Source organism: Sphaerodactylus townsendi, linkage group LG07, assembly GCF_021028975.2.
Source record: "Sphaerodactylus townsendi isolate TG3544 linkage group LG07, MPM_Stown_v2.3, whole genome shotgun sequence".
NCBI lineage: Eukaryota > Metazoa > Chordata > Lepidosauria > Squamata > Sphaerodactylidae > Sphaerodactylus > Sphaerodactylus townsendi.
In genome coordinates this window covers 77,904,476-77,921,574 of record NC_059431.1, presented here as the reverse complement: position 1 = coordinate 77,921,574, position 17,099 = coordinate 77,904,476, and the positions used below count along the sequence as shown (strand labels likewise).

Genomic DNA, 17,099 nt, shown 5'->3' with positions numbered 1-17,099 from the left:
AGCTTCCTTCTCGTCAAAACGAGCATCCAGCTAGTTCAATAGGGCTTAAATGTGCAAATATATCGGTAACAGTGTTAAGGAGAGTTACACCCTCCATGTTCTAGGGAGAAAAACTATTTTTCTGTATGACATTTCCCAACATATTTAATTTGTCTTTTCAGGGCATTTAAAGCCAAGGGCACAAGAAGTTGACACAGTGGATTTTATAGGAATTTTGTTGGGGAGCACTATAGAGGTCAAAAAATCTGACATGTGATTGAGTTTGTATATATTTTTTATTATGTTTAATCATACTGTTACTTCCTAGGGATGCTACAGATATATGTCGCTGTTAATTTTTCTGCATTTTAGAATACATGGATTATTATAGATAGATTATTTACTGGACATGTGTCTTTCAGGACCAGCTCCTGATGTTGTTTCTGACAAAATCTACCAGATCAGCAAGACCCTAGAAGAATATGCCATTTGTCCTGATTTGAGAATTGACTTATCTCGGCTAGGCAGACAAGAATTTGATCTGGAGAACAAATTCAAACCTTTCCGAGGTACCATATGATTCTGCAATTTTGAGTCTCCATTGGGGTTACAGTAAAGTAGCTAACTTGCTTTTTGTATACTTTTTCAAATGATGGTGGGAAGTGCTGTCAGGTTGCTGCCAACTTAAAGGGTTTTCAAGGTAAGAGGCAACCAGAGGTGGTTTCCATTGCCTGCCTCTGCATAGCAATATTGGACTTTTGGAGTCTCCCATCCCTGCTAATCTTCTGATGAGATTGGTCTAGTCTGGCCCTTCCAGAGCACTTTTACGAATAGGCAGTACTAATAGCTTGATATTTACCTTTTCATGCTAGTGATGATATCCAAGTAATGTATATTCTGACAGGAACACAGATCTTTCAGCACTGGGTGTATAGAGGGTGGAATTTGTTTTTCCAACATTGCAAAGAATTGCAAAGAATTGCAAAGAATTTTTCCAACATTGCAAAATTAGACATTTGGCAGTTAGTGTACTATGACATATCCAGTTCGTTGACTGGAAGTAATATTCTGCATTGTAGAGCTATAACCCATGCAGCAGTAATCAGCTAAGCTTGAATAGACACTTTCTCTGAAATCTTGCATATCTTTATTTTCTGAAATGTGATTTGACTTACTTCTGGAATCTCTCAGAACTTGACAGTAATTGGCAGTTTATGATATCTGAGAGTAATAAAAAAGCACTTGATGGCTTATACTTGCCTTGGACACAAGCCATACGACAATGGGCTTTTGTGCACTTACTGGTTGCCTCAAGGCTGTTTGCTTCATAGTGGAGTTTTCCCCATGGTTTTTGGTGTACACAAGAGATTGGACTAGAGTACTGAGGCCTCAGATCCGTTCAGCAGTGACAAGCTGGTCCATAACAACAGTTTTTATTTACTAGGACAGTGGTGGCGAACCTTTGGCACTCCAGATGTTATAGACTACAATTCCCATCAGCCCCTGCTGGCATGGCCAATTCGCCACCACGGTACTAGGAAGACACCAGAAATAGGGGAGGAGCAGAGTTTTTTTGCCTGCACTTTTGCATTTTCAAAAGGGTCCTGTTCTTCTTATCTGAAATACTCCTACCAGTTCAACTGGGGCAAAAGTTTATATTGTGCATGTCTTTTTTCCTCCTGGCATCTGATAACTTAATAGATCAGTCCTTCCCTCCAGCGTTAGAGCTGCAGCGTATAAAAACACAAATGCAAACAGAGCCCTTCTGATCCTTCGGAAATGGTGGCTAGAAGAGCTGCCTCCCCCTCCCCCCCTTTTCCTGGTATCTGTTCAGTAGATCAGTCCTATGTTCCAACGTTAGTCCTGCACAATTCAAGACCCCCTGTAAAAAACAAGCCCTTCTGATCCTTTGGAAATGGGGTCAGAAGAGCAGGAAAAACTGCTGGTGGGTGAGCTGGGGAAGGCAGGAAGGAGTAAAAAAATCTGGACAAAGAATTGTGCTTCTTGTTATTGCTTCGTGGGCAAAACGGAAAGGGAGCATTTTGCCAGCATTTGGAAACTACACTACCTCTCTGCTCTGTATTGTGGTTGCTTTGGAAGGGGCAAAAAACAATGCATAAAGGAAAGTGTACAGTGAAGGAAAGGTAATTTGGCTGCGAGGCAGAATGCAAGTGTGTAAATGGTCATAATTGGGTCCCAAGTATGTGATGGTTTGTGCAATGGATTTTCAGCTATTCATAGATGAAATGCATTGATTAACAAGACATTATTTTTTGGCCTTATTTATTCAGTTGAGATAATAGATTCTGTGGAAGTGTACCTCAGCCTGCTGCGGACATTGTTTGACTTCAGTGCGATTCGAAGTTTGCTAACAGAGTCAGACCAGCTTAAAATAAGGATTGATGCTATGAATGGAGGTAAGGAGACTGAATTTTGAAGTGGCAGAATGGAGAAGTGTCCTCAAAATATGTAGTGTGTTTATTGTTTGAATATAATCTCTGAGGACACATAAGTATTTCTTCTATATATGCAACAAGGGGCATCACTAATATTTATAGGACTGTAATATTCTTCTATGGGCAGTTTTGAAATAAAGGGTGCCTCTTAAAGATCAGACCAATCTGGCAACCATAAGTGAATTCCTGTGGTGTGTTTTTAGTGGGAATAGATACAAACGTGTTTGATTCCACTTTTATTAAAAATAGCACTTCAGAGTGTAGTCAAATAAATCTGAGAAGTATCTGCGTGTCAGTAGTTTTCCATGTGTAGGATGCCTGCCGTGCAGACACTTCTAAACATGCAGTGTACCATGTACCTTTGTGCACATTTGGCATAGCTTCTCTTTATCTTAACAGACAGGAGCAAATGGCTTCTGTGAAAGAATTGACATTGATATCTCGATTCATGACTCAGATCTCCAGAGACCCCAGACCCAATTAGAGACTCCAGGGGTGAGAAGTGAATAAAAGATTTTATTTTAGCTGCAGCAAAAATAGGCTCCCTGACCAAGGCAAAGCATACATCTCAGGCTCTTAATTATATGGGAGTACATTCATCACTCATTAGTACATCATTAATGCATTATTGATTACATTACTTCGATCCATCCCTTTAGATATCAATACAGGTTAAGGCCACTACATGCCAATGCACAGGTGATGATTTAAAAGAGGTGGGGATTTTAGTATGGTAATACTAATACTTGGTATCTTAAGGACAACCCCATCATCCAAAAGAATAACAGTCGCCTAGTGAAGGCCATGTGGACACCATAAAACAGTAAACTAGCTACAGTGTTACACTCTTATCACAGGAAGAAGCAAGGAGGTGTTATCCAAAACAAGGAATGGAGACCTAGAGACTAGGTAGTATCCTTGAAGGTTGGACCATTGTGACATCTTCCAAAATCTACTGCCTGCAATTCAATGGAGGATGTAATTCACTCATCAGGCCTCCCCTATTGGCAGGCATTAAAGGCATCTTTCTTCCTGGCCAGGTGACTTGAAAGATGGGAGTAGGGGTCTCTGTTACTAGAACATCACTATAAAAATACCATCTAAGATAGCATCTTGGTTGACTGCTTCTACTGCTGTTGGCAATCAGTAAGCTTCAATTATATCTTACTAACCTGACCTCTATTTATTGTAAACCTATCTTTTTCTAAGGTATTAATTATTAAGGCTTAAGCACTACACTACATTAATCTAATACGGTTAATATAAAAATAGCTTTTAAAAGATTTTTTGAAATGCTGCCTCATCATTAACTAAGACTGAGAGACTCCACTTAGTGGAACTGTGTAGGTGTATTCATAGATTCCTGTGGTACTAGCCATTTCAAATGGAGGTCTTGTCTCATTCAGTAGATGTCTGTATGCTTTGTTCTGAACTTACCCTGGCTACTAGTGATCATAAAATGCCCATGTATTGCATGAATATAAAGGTTTGAGGTGTATGTGCTGTCTTGATACATGAATGTAAATTCTTTTTACAGTGATGGGTCCTTATGTCCGAAGAATCCTGTGTGATGAATTAGGAGCTCCTGCTAATTCCGCAGTGGACTGTGTTCCTCTGGAGGATTTTGGAGGCCAGTATCCTGACCCAAACCTGACATATGCAACCTCTTTACTGGAGGCAATGAAAGGAGGAGAGTATAGATTTGGAGCTGCTTTTGATGCTGATGGAGTAAGTATTTGGGCAAGGGCGCATCTGTTGGTTCATCTGTGATATTCAGAATGAGCTTTTAAAAAAATCCCAAGCTTTCCTGTACGTTCAGAAGAAAAAAGGTTGTCAGGCTATCTCTTGTGTCCTTGAAAATCGCATATTTTATTCATGACTAGCCCAGTTTTTCATGTATTACTCAATATTGAATTCGATATTGTTTAAAATTTCAGAATATGCTGTTTTGCGGACTTTGGAAGGCCAAATTAAAGCCTTTGAAACCATAAGTGAAAACTATGAACCAGCTCACAGTATTGGGTAAATGAGGCTTGTTTCGCACAGGATAATGTTTTCCACATATTGCTTCACTGTGTATTAACTTATTAAAGCATCATATATATGGAATTCCACATATAATTTGCTGTGCATGATGAATACTCATGCATCTGTTTTGTTATTATGAAATTGAAGTTTCCAGAGAGGGAATAACAACCTGTGTAACAGGAGCAATGCCACATAAACAGTTTAGGAAAAAAATTCAGTGAAAATCTCAGCATCTTCATTCATTCTTCACAGGCAAGTTTCAAAGTTCTTAGCAATTATGAGGGTTAGAAGCCTTTTCTTTTATTGAATAAAGCAATAAGGTTAGGGGCTTATACAAACGTAGGTTCAGAGGATAGCTGTTTTGGTCTGTAGGAGTAGAGTCCAGTAACACCTTAAAGACCAACAAGATTTTCAAGGGATAAGGTTTTGAGTATGACTTTCAAAAGTTTATACCCCCCAAATCTTGTGGTCTTTAAGGTGCTACTGGATTCAAATCTAGCTCTTTTACACAAATATTTCTTCTTATTCAGAAAACCAAGATGTTACTTTTTCAAGGGTACATTTAATTCTTATGGGGAATACAGATCTTCTAGGTTGTGCTCCATTGCAAGGAACCCAGTACTGCCATCATAATTTAGTACTGCAAGTTAAATGAAACTCTGCCCCTTTGAACTATTTTTTGTACCTTCCTTTTTGCAACGCAGTAGAGTGAAGGAATAATTTATACCTGTCCGATCTCTCCCTAGGATTGTGCCTCCTATCAGGCAGGCTTTCCTTTTTCTGTGCAGGGCTCAAAACAGATAGAAAAGGAATGGTGGATGGCCTCATTCATGGTTATTAAGAGGGGAAGTAAGAGGTTGGGTCTCATTGTATTTTTTGGGCTCTCATTAAAATATATTTTCAACACATCTTCTCTTATGTACCTCATCAGTCTTTTGAGTCTGGTCTAACACAGCAGTGAAACTGAGCCCCTATTAAAAATACCCCTGTCAAGAGAGGGAGAGAGGTAGACAGACAGTTACAATCCCCCATGAGCTCTGGGCCAGGTCTAATCAGTGGAAAGATTATTTTCACAGGAAATACACATCCCGGTATCTTACTGCCTCGAGACAGTCTGGAGCCATGGTCTCCCTTTGCTGGATGGGGAGAGAAAGCATGACATGGAAATGATATATTTTTGCAGTGGTGTTATGGCTGAACTCCTCTACTTAATTTATTCCTCCACCCCTCTGCTTTCTTTTCTATTCCAGGACCGCTACATGATCTTGGGTCAAAATGGATTTTTTGTGAACCCTTCTGATTCGCTGGCCATCATTGCTGCCAATCTCCATTGCATTCCATATTTCTGTCAGATGCCCGTGCGAGGCTTTGGTAGGAGCATGCCAACCAGTACTGCACTGGACAGGTAAACAGGGGAGAAGATTCCTTAATGTAGTCAATCTCATGGTGGTACACCAAGGGTTGAGTTTTGTTGATTAATATGTTGGCTGTTTTGGAAATCAGTCTAATCTTGCTGTTCGTCAAAGTTATAGTCATGGTGGAATTCATGTGACTGAGGAAGAATGTTAGCCACTATCTCATTCTCTACATACTAAGTGGAAGAGATAGTACATCCGCCCCCCCCCCCCCCCCAGTCTCTCTTATCTGAGGCAGCTTTGCTGTGAATTCTAAAGATGTCACTCTCTAGATAATTCACTGTGCAAACATTTCCTCTAATGGCAGTGTTAGTGCCAATACTCTGGTTCACCAGAAGGACAGTCTGTAAGCACTTCAGCACTCTTCAACACATCCAGCGTATATTGTCTAGTCATACAAGCCCAGTGATGTGCCAGTTTTAGCAACAGAATCGCAATTGTGGCTACATTAAAATTTTATTTTCTAATTCTTTTTGGAGTTGAATGATAAGTGGTTGCTAAATAAAGTCCTTGAATCTAAATCTAGTAAATTCTACTAATAAATTAGTGAAGGAATATGTTTTATTACTGTAGCAGTTTGAATCAAGTGATTTGGAGAGGAGAGGTTACCTCTAACTGTCATGTGATTCAGGATTGTTTCTTCTTTAAGCAAATATATAGGAAGGTGTGAATTGTCTTTGGATGTTAACTTTTTGTCGGGGTATGTTTTCTGGACATGTAACTAGAGTAAGTAAGCTGGGCCAGAATTTTCCAACCTTTTCAGTATAACAACAAGTCAAAATGTATTTGGTACAGTGGTACACTAAAAAACAACAATACATCATGTAAAAATTAATAAAACTGTAAAAAAACATAGGACCCGCTTTCACTGACTTTTTTCCTCACTTTTGATTCAAAATCCACAGGTTAAAAACACTGAGTTACAGCCCCATCACAGTGGGGGAAATCTACCTGTTGGAGTGGTGCCAGCGCTGTGCTGGCGGATTTGCTCTCCCTGGTGGAGGGGTGGATTCCATCAGCACGTGACCGCTGGCATTCAGTGCTGGTTGCGGTGCCAGCATCCCAGCGCCCCTGCCACCAGCAGCATGGTGGGGTTGCGGCTGAGGGAGAAACTGACATTAGTCAGCTTCCCCCTGGCCAATAGCCACGTTACACTGGCGGCTGGGGCTTTAGTCTTATGCCATCAAAAAGTGTAGGGAGACTTTTTTGCTTTTCAAGCCCCCCCATGCTGCTGGAAAGCCTGTATGGGAGTGGCAGGGCAGGCAGCTACCTGGCCTTTTGGATGGGGCTGTTTGACACATTTGTCAAGGAGTCAAGCCCAACTCTTTTCTGCTGCCTTTAATGTTGTACTTCAGCTAAATGGAGTCTCATCCAGCATTTACTTATATCCAACTGGAAAAGCCAATGGTACTTTTGGAGGCCTGTCTGCAATCCTATTATCACAGCTTGTAATAATGAGTACGTTCCTTCACACCATCATTACAAAACCTGTATTTCTTATGCATACAGAATTTTCTTTTCTTCTTTAGGTTAGTTTTCAGCTGAGCATATTAATGGCTATATACTTTGAGCCAAGAACTCTTTGTAGATAGCAACTGAAAATGAATAATGTGTCAAAGATAAGGGATAATATTTATATTTAGAGGTTTAGAGGCTGTTCTTCAGTGTAAGAGCAGGCACTATTTCTTCTTAATGTCGATTTTAATTTTAATTCAAAGCTGCCAAAATTTATCTGTAGAATACTGATAACTCTAAGTTTTCTCAGAGGTAAGCTTTCTCAAATCATGGTAGGATGAATTTGCTATAAATACTCTTGTGCCAGGATAATAGAAATATCTTTAGAGTTATTATCCTCAGGGTTCTGGTGACTTCGCTGATCTTCTCCGGATGCATGGCCACTAAAGGAGGAATTGCATCCGTTCTATTGGCCAGCTGAGTTTCTTGCCTTCAGAGCAAGCAGCTGGTCCAATCTTCCCTGCATCATATTTTCCTTCTAAAGGTGGTCAGCTACGGAAGCACACCTCACCTGGAGGGATCCAGTGAGGGTTTCTGGGATCAGCTGACGGAAGTGTCTGAAAAGACCTAGCCTGTAGGTATAAAATTACTGTCTTCAGCTGAAACAACGTGTCTGTGATATGAAGACTGTTTAGTCTGGTAATCCTGGTTCCTGATATTTAGTAGTTTAACCTCCTACTTTGCCTTTGTTCCGGACTATCGTGAATTCTGGCTTCTGGCTTTACTTCAGCTACACCTCTGCCTAGCCTAGGACCCCCACCGAATCCTAACTTCTAGCCAGACATTGATCTGTGGCCTTTCTTTGACCCTTTGGCAACTAGCTTGACTTTGAACTTTTCTCCCTGACGAGTTGTGTATCTCAGCACTGGAGAGTTTGCTCAAACTCCTTGTCTTATCTGGGCTAACCGAACCAAATATGTGACAGAGATGTCCCCAAGATGGATTGATATCCTGCAGGTAGAGAACCAGAACTGTACCATTTGGCCCTGCAGGTGACTGTAGAAAAGGATTGTGTGGTCACTTAACTCATGTTGTATGAAGCCTCTCGCACCTACAAAGTCCCACCCAGGTACCCTGTTCAGCTGCCTGAATGATGTGTTGGCACTTGCCTTAAATCATTGCTAACCTTTCATCCCCAAGTGTACCTTACTGACACACTGAAAGTGTGATTGGTTTTCAGCCTACTCACTAACGAAGCTGTTGTCTGAAGTATCACCTTGCTTGAACAGGACTATCCAGGGATCTGTCAGTTAGGATTTATTCTTGAATGTGTTAATCAAACTGTTGGAAGATTCCTCCCACAAAACTGATGCTGCAGGGATTGCTCTTTGAAAGCTCAGCTAGTTCCTCAGATCATCCCCCATATATATTGCATAGTTCTGGTTTTTGACTCTGGATTCTTCCTGGAATAACAGCATCGTCCTACACTAGTTCTGACTGAATCTCTGTGAAATACTGAAGAATGAGCTGGCTTGTGTTTCAAAATTGATGCGCAGCTTCCTGAATGCTACATGGAACATAAGGGCAACATAAGGATGACAAAGTCTGATGAGGATGCTCATCTGAGCAGCATGACTGAAGTTGCACCTGAAACCCCTCCAGGAACTCCCAAATTCTTCCCACCAGAATATTGCAAGGCTCTACGCTTTCAGACTCTCTCAGTAAGAGAAACTGCAGCAGCAACATGTCCACTGCAGTCTATTATGCTCTGTAGCCTTACTTCAGTTTCCCAAAAACGCGTTGATCCTTGACTGTCTGAGAAGAATTGGGTCTTATGGGGCATGTTTGAAAAATGAAATAGAGACATACTATCACCTCATTGACCCTGTGACTGCCCATGCAAGGATTCCATACAGTCGTATTTACTTCATATCAGAACCAAAACTGGGAGCCTGTTCAGGAAAACCTGGGGCCTTTCCCCACTTACCTCTTTTTGTGTGCCACCCCGCAGCTACCCCACATAGAAAAGCCTCCGCAGCTTTTGAGCACGGAGAACTTGTTCCCCACTCATTTGCCATTCACGAAATAACGTGGGGTCCCAGGCAAGTGTCCCGCAGCAATCGAGCCTTCTGATTGGCTGAAATAGAAAAGAAAGTTTGCACATGCGCAAAGCGCACGCACCTCCCCGCTGCGACCTGATTGGACTGAAAAGTGAAAGCAAAAATCAGTTTCGTTTTCCACTGCCTATGTTCCCCGCAAGTCTGTGCACTCAGCAGCACTTTGCCGTGAATGGGCGCTGCAGAGCTGTGGAGCTTGAGCAAAGGGAGCAATGTTGGGACGTTGCCTTGTGCACACGTCTCAATTGTTGCAGTTTTTGCATTGTAAAAGAAATGTTGCCTCGTGTCTACGTCAGCACATAGCTTCATGTCGTGTAATTTCTGATGGGGACACCCTTCCTAAACAAAATGGAGGAGCCTGTTGCCTGATTGGCCGGAAGGCTGTGCGTCACAGCGAATCAACCACGCGCAAACAGCCGAGGTTCCCCACCGCCCTGCGGCAAGCGCAGCGTTTTTGAAAATGTTGCTGTTCAAAGAGGAGCTAATTTGACGCGCGCCAAGGAGGTGGGAGAGCAGCAGATTTGGGGCAGCTGCGCTGTAGCCGCTGGTGCGGTGGGGAATGTCAAGGATCCCCATGTCTTTTCAAGAGGTTACCCCGCGGCATATGGTGAGTGGGGAAAGGCCCCTGGAAAAAGACCAACCAGCTGGACCCACTGTGCTTTGCTTTTTATTGTTTAAAGAATGGGTCTTTGTGGTTATGTGTGATTATAAAGAACTGAATAAGATCATCATACCAGAAATTTTACCCCTTGTTCTTGATTGCAGAGCTTCTGGTGATTGGTTATGGATCAAACAGATATTCACTAAACTAGACATTGAGGTGGTTGTGCTGTTGTAATCTGATCCATAGCCAAGAATAGAAAACTGGCTTTTGGACCTGACGTGGACATTCTGAATGTTTGATCATGCCTTTCAGCCTAACCAATGCTAGTCACCTTCCAAAACTTCGTCAGTGATACCCTGTGGAACATCTGGAATGTTTTGGGGCTGCCTTCCTGGACAACAGTCTGATCTTTTCCAATGAACAGACTATACTTAACATCCATATTTGAGAATTCCCAGACTGCCTGTGACAATGTAAGTTATAAGCGAGGCTGGATAAGTATTTGTTTTGCCATCCTAGGATGGAATTCCTAGACTTTAGCTGTTCCACAAATGGTCTCTAAATAAACTTAAGCAAACTGGAAGCATGCAACTACCTAACATGGAAGACCTCTGCTGTTTTATAGGTTTGCTAATTTCTACAGTGCCATTCTATGGAAGTCAACAGTATTCTCATGGACACCTGAGGTAGAACAAGCCTTTGACTACTTGAAGGAAGCCCCATGTTTGGGTTTTAAGTCCCCATGATGTCTGCTGATCTCCCAAAATCTAATACACTAACATACCCTCTCCTTGTTCAGTGACTCTTATACTATTCCTTCTTCATTGACCTTGAATCCCAAGAATGATATCAATAGTATTATTAGGACTCTGTCTAGCTTATAGTGTTAAGGTAGTTGTTTATGCGCCGGTTAGTTAATAATAATATAATTTGTAATACTAGCATCAGCCATTTGTGCATGCATTACTTATCCAGTGGATGTTTGCTTTGTAGTGGGGGTTTCCAGTGGTTTTTTTTGTTTTCACAGGGATTCTCTTCCTACAGAGCATCCCTAGTTGAGCTGATCCACCATCTTGCCCACCTGTCACTTCCTTGTTGTTTCCATGCAACCTCCATTTGTGGAAGTTGCCTGCCTGTTCAGGCTGCCTGCCAACTGCTGGTATCAAGTTGTATCACCTCTCTCAGTTCTCAAGTAACAGCAGTACAGAAGGAATTCCACAAGTGTAGTCTAACTGTCCAGGTCGGGGAAGCCAAAGAATGTACAGAAGCCAGTAATACAGTCCAAGGATCAAAGTTCCAGGAGGTTTTATAGCCACTCACAAGGACCTCACACATACAACCCGCCTCTCTGGAGCCATCTTGCGAAAACTCATCTTCGCTATTGGCCTGCACTGAGTATCCACGCATATACTACATCTTTGTGTCTGCAGTTGTGACTTCAGTCTCTTTCTGTGGGCTTCCGGGAGGCTGGTGACCCTGAAGAGCTGGGGCAAGGAGGCTGGTCTGCCCTGACTGCCTTAGTCAGGTTTTGGAGGTGCCTCTGGGCTAACGGCTGCACCTCCAGGAATACCTAATCTCCCTGCTGGTTGTCTGCTGCCAGTTGTGGGCTAGCTGCACAGGGGCCCTCCTCCTCTAAGACACTGCCACTTTTTTTGGGGGGGGGGAGGTGGCTTTGGTCTAGAGAGTTACCTCAGTCGACCGTGTCAATCTCATGACAGTTTTAGCATTAATTTTTTTTAAATAATAAAGCCCTTCTGAAATGGTGGCCCCAAGAGTGGGAAGAACTGCTGTAATGTGGGTAGGGGAAGGAAGAAAACCTTAAGGCCCCTTCCACACATGCAGAATTATGCACTTTCAGTCCACTTTCACAATTGTTTGCAAGTGGATTTTGCTATTCCACACAGTAAAATCCAGTTGCAAAGTGCATTGAAAATGGATTGAAGGTGGATTATTCTGCATGTGTGGAAGGAGCCTAAGAAAGCTTAGCGCATGGTGATCTACTTTTCTGTCCTTTCAAAGGGAGGGAAAAAGTCAAACTTTTTGAGAGCTTTCAGAAAATGAAGCAATTCTCTGATCTGAAGGCTACTGAAGAGGGGGAAATGGGTGTAACCAAGAATCAGATCGAGAAGGGAGTGCTCAATGCGAAGGAGAACACACATGCATAAAAGCCCATAAGTGACAGTTTAAAAACTGCTGCTTTTGTCCAAGGGTCTGTTTCTTACAGATGGGCAAAAACCTGTATTTAGTTTTGAAAACACTTTCTTATACAACATAATGACTCCTAAAATCAACTGAGAAGTTTATTTTAAAATTGCCCCAGAAAGGAGTAAATACTATGAACATACTGCTGTTCTGAATACTAATAGTTCGCTGAATTAAATTTGGCTGTAAGAGGTCATGCATATGATAAACAAGGAAACAAGTTCCCCCTCACAAATATGTGTAAACCTGATCTTTCCCTTTTCTGTTTTGTGTAAACTTCTTTTAGTTACAACATTTTAAGAATTATCTTGCACCCTGTATTTCATAGACAAGAAGGGAAACTTCTAACTTTTCCCCCCCTTTAGATTACTGTTCTTATCTTTGCATTTTTGATGTCCAAGAGCTACTAGAAAGTTAGTGACTCCAGCAGCTGTTCAAAGCAGGAACCATTTACAAGACAAAGTCAATTTTACTATTGAGGAAAATATACTAGAAATGAAATTGACTTGAATGGAGAATTGTAGCAAGGATGAGTTTGAGCTTTCTTCCTTGAAGAGGTTCATTGGCAGGATGGGGTTGGTTGAAAAATCACATTGGGAGACGTGATGTGGTAAGCTTATTGGAGGCAGTGTTCTTAGTGTCACTTTCTATTGAAAGCTGCTTGCTAAGTTAGTGTATTTTATAATCACTTTTAGACTTTCAGCAGCAAAACCTGTAACTTGAGCTATAATTAGAACTTAGTGTTTTTCACACTGAGGATCTTGAATTTAATGGTTACTAGAAGTGGCTGACGGATTACAGGAAATAGTTTCCCCTCTGTTGTGTTTCTTGGAACTATTCATATTTATTGCCAGTATGGAGTATCCATACTACATATTCATTTGAGTTCTACAGCTGTATCTTGCATTGCTTCAGTTCTTGGCCTAATTTTTTCAACTGTTGCTCTCTTTTCTTTTTTATGTTTCACGCTGATGTGGTTGGGGCTGTGTAGTTAGTTGGAGGACGGTGGGATATGAGGTCTGGAAGAGTGTGCATCGGGAAAGGCTTGTAATTTCGTTGTGCGTGCACAATGACAATAAAAGATTATTATTGTAGATTTCACAGCTGCCGGATCTTTAGCTGGTTGTTGGCCTTCATTACAATTTGAGCCTCACCCAGAGGTCTAGGAAGTTGTAATGTATCGGTGTAGTATTTGTCCGGATCCCAGCAGGGCTGCCTTCTGAATTTGACAGATGTTAATTTTGTCAATTCAAAGATGTTTCAAGTGCTGCCCTAGTGTTTTTGGGATGGCACTCAGCGTGCCAATTACTACTGGGAGGACCTCAGCTGGTTTGTGCCATAGACGCTGAAGCTCGATTTTCAAATTGCGGTATCTAGTGACCTTCTCGTGTTGTTGTTGTTATTTATTTATTTATTGATTTGATTTGATTTGATTTGATTTGATTTGATTTGATTTGATTTGATTTGATTTGATTTGATTTGATTTGATTTGATTTGATTTGATTTGATTTGATTTGATTTGATTTGATTTGATTTGATTTGATTTGATTTGATTTGATTTCTAAACCGCCTTCCCCCTAGGGGCTCAGGGCGGTGAACAACAATGATAAAACAACTTAAAAACATAACATAAAAACTGATTCGCAATAATAAAAATAAAAACCTGAACCATACCTCATCAGGTGGCGTCATCCTCCCCCCTCCCTACCTTTATGCCCACGGAAGGCCAGATGAAATGGCAGCAATGTATTTAACCAGGCTGGCCAAATGCCTGGCGGAACAGGTCCGTCTTACAGGCCCTGCAGAAATCTCCCTTGGAAGCCTGTTCCACCAGGTAGGGGCGGCCCTTGTAGAGGCCAGCCTGATAGCTTTAGGGCTGTGGCTCATATTATACTCGATTGTCCAAGATATGTGGGTATTAGGAATTTCTCTCCTTGACTGGCCCTAGACCAGTGTCTGCAGCCTGCAGCTCTCCAGATGTTCATGGACTACAAATCCCATCAGCCCCTGTTCATGGACTACAAATCCCATCAGACCCCTGCCCTGGACAAACCTGAAAGAGACTCTGACAGTTCTGTTGTGGAGCTTCTGTTAAACAATACAGATGTTCTGCTCTTGGGAAAAGTAGCAAAATTTCTTTTACAAGTGACAGAACTTTCTAAGTAATGTCCAATGCTAGATACAGTTTCTCTGTCTGTGTTTTGAATATATTCTTGTTTTGTACTTCACAAATGTTTGGTAACGCTCTAGAGCCTATTTTATATGCCTAATAAAGGTTGTTGTTAAAAAAATGACTGTGTGCTTTGGGCACATAAAGTACTTCATGCATGTGATGAAGTCAGTTCTAGCGCATACATGCTTTTATCATAATATATTTCTAGACGAGGCAGAAGTATTCAGATATTTTTATTTGTGATCATGAGGACACTTCCGAAGGAATAAACCACACTGAATAAACCACATTGGGGCTTACTTCTGAGTAGGCCTGCACAGCGGTGCTCCATTTAGGATCTATCTAAGGAATAAAACTGGATGCTGATGTGTAACTGGTGACATGGATACTGCGACAAGTAGAAGTCACAAGGTGTGGTCTTGAGAATGACATGCTGTGACAGCTAAACTTGACATAGTTGTTGAAAATGAGATCAGATCTTTCAGACCATGGGCACAGTCTCTGTGCTGCAGAATGCAAGGAAAGGGACCTGTCAACACAAATTTGTCCCAGAGCAGGTTCTTTATTCTTGATGGGCTGCTGTACAGTGCATGATCATAAATTGCATTGTAAGTAGTGGGATTTATGAGTCATGGGTCCCCACCCTGTTGTTCTTTGCAGTGATGGGTTAAAAATATTCTGTTCTTAGCTAAGCGCTGGAAAAAAAAGTTCCAAATCCATTGACCTGCATGGGTCAAAATAACCTTTATAAATGTCGAACAACTTACATACTGCACAGCACTTTGCAGTGTTCTTAGGAAGGTTGGGGAAAATTCAGGCACCAGAATTATTGTTGATGTACAGTGCAGTTTGTGCAGTTTCACACAATAGGAAGAAAGAGCCAGTAGCCAAATACTTTTGTTATTAGAAAGCTGCTGCCCAATCACAAATATATTCCTTTGTCCGAAATGCTTCAATTTTCTACTCCTGTTTTTCTCCATATCAGCATATACTCTCTGACCTTTAGTTGAAAAAGTCAAATGAATTAATTTTTCACAAGCTGTTTACATTTGGTTTTGTTAGAGCATTTCCAAAGGGTTTTTAGGGGGGGAAATGTGAGCATTAGCTGTGTTTCTCTATAGACAAGTATCCTTCTAAAAATTTACTTCTGTTGAATTTTGTGGGGAAATCCTCACATTCACATTTTCTGCTGTTGGAATTCAAACTGGTTGATAAAAGGAGATAAACCACATATATGCTTTTCTGAGCTATTTGGAGAAAAAAATAGAAATGTGATATAATTTTACTTATTAGCCAAGATTTGAATAGCAATAGTACACCATTGCAACAGATGTGATTCTGCATGTGATTAATTTTGAGATGGGTTGTTCCTTGCACATCATTTTAAATTGCTTTTGTACCAAAGAATCATCAAGGATTTTGTCATTTGGCAGTTAGAGGAATGGCGGAACCAAAATGAATGTCTGAAACTGCTCCTCTAGAACATTTTGTATAAATTGCGCAGGTTGAAGGTATAGAGTCATTCTCTGCTGCCCTGACCTGGGCAGAAGCTAAGTAGGTTAAGCCCTGGCCAGCATTTGGATGGGAAACCCCTAAGGAAATCCATGGTCACTATGCAGAGGCAGGCAATGGCAAACCATCTCTGAACATCGTTCGTCTTGAAAACCATGTAGTGTCACCCTAAGTAGGCTGCAATTCAACAAGTGTTCTGCTTGCTGGCCATTCAAGATCTATAAGTTTTGGCAGATGGAAACAATTAGGTCTGAGGGCAGATATATATACAAATGGTATACAAAAGTCGTCAGTCTTGAACTGACTGGGGTTTTTTACGAACATCTTCTACTGTCCTAGCATACAAATAGCTTGGTTGTGACTAATCCTGACTCTGTCATGATTTTCTGTCCAAGATGAGCTCTGAAGAACCCACAGTTCTTATTGTTCTGCCTTTCATATAGTGCCAAGCTGCTTATGAAATTACTTCTTCCTGCATGGTTTGCAAATACAAACAGGTGCTGTGTTTCTCTCCACCTTACCCTATATAATTCAGTAATATACAAAGAGTCGTGATGATGAACCTTCAACCAATGGGTGTGCAGGACTGCCCTTCATGCCCATTAGTTCAGGGTTCATCATCAAAACCAAAACAGAGCAAGAGGCCGGCCGGCCAGTTGGCCTTCTTGCCCACCAGTGCCATCCCCCCTTCCCCAATCACCCTCCCTCCAGACCAAACAAGAAGCCTGGCACAGCGGAGCAGTGGCAGGAAGCTGGCCTCCCTGCCAGCCCCACCCATACCACTCAAACCAACAACCCCGGTAGGAAGAGCAGCAGGAAGCACCTCTCCCTGCCAGCCCCAATAAAAGTGTTCTCCTTCTCCCACCCAGCCTCCATCCCAAACCCAAGTTCCTGTGGGGCTGGGCAGAAGCCCCCTCATTCCCCTGCCCGCTGTCTCCCATCCCTCCAAAGCACAAGCTGCCCAACAAAGCACAAGCTGCCCACCACCACATGTCTCCTCTGGGGTTTTGCAGGTGACCTTCTGTCACTTGTGCATTCCTGGAGACCAGAGTCCTTTCCTCCTGTGTCTGTTCCTTATCCTCATTGAGAAGAGAGAGAACCTCAACATAATTCTGTAGTTTCAAATTCAGCATGGTGTAGTGGTTAAGAGCAGGTGCA

General features: G+C 41.8%; 1 protein-coding gene across 1 annotated transcript in view; it reads left to right on the top strand.

The window, feature by feature from the left end:
• The window catches only part of PGM5 (phosphoglucomutase 5), a 69,672-nt gene that overhangs the window by 17,378 nt on the left and 35,195 nt on the right, over positions 1-17,099 (top strand). The window contains exons 3-6 of the mRNA XM_048504613.1: positions 402-548; positions 2,271-2,396; positions 3,973-4,163; positions 5,714-5,868. Coding sequence (XP_048360570.1) covers positions 402-548; positions 2,271-2,396; positions 3,973-4,163; positions 5,714-5,868 — 619 coding nt within the window. The remainder of the gene's footprint in view (positions 1-401; positions 549-2,270; positions 2,397-3,972; positions 4,164-5,713; positions 5,869-17,099) is intronic.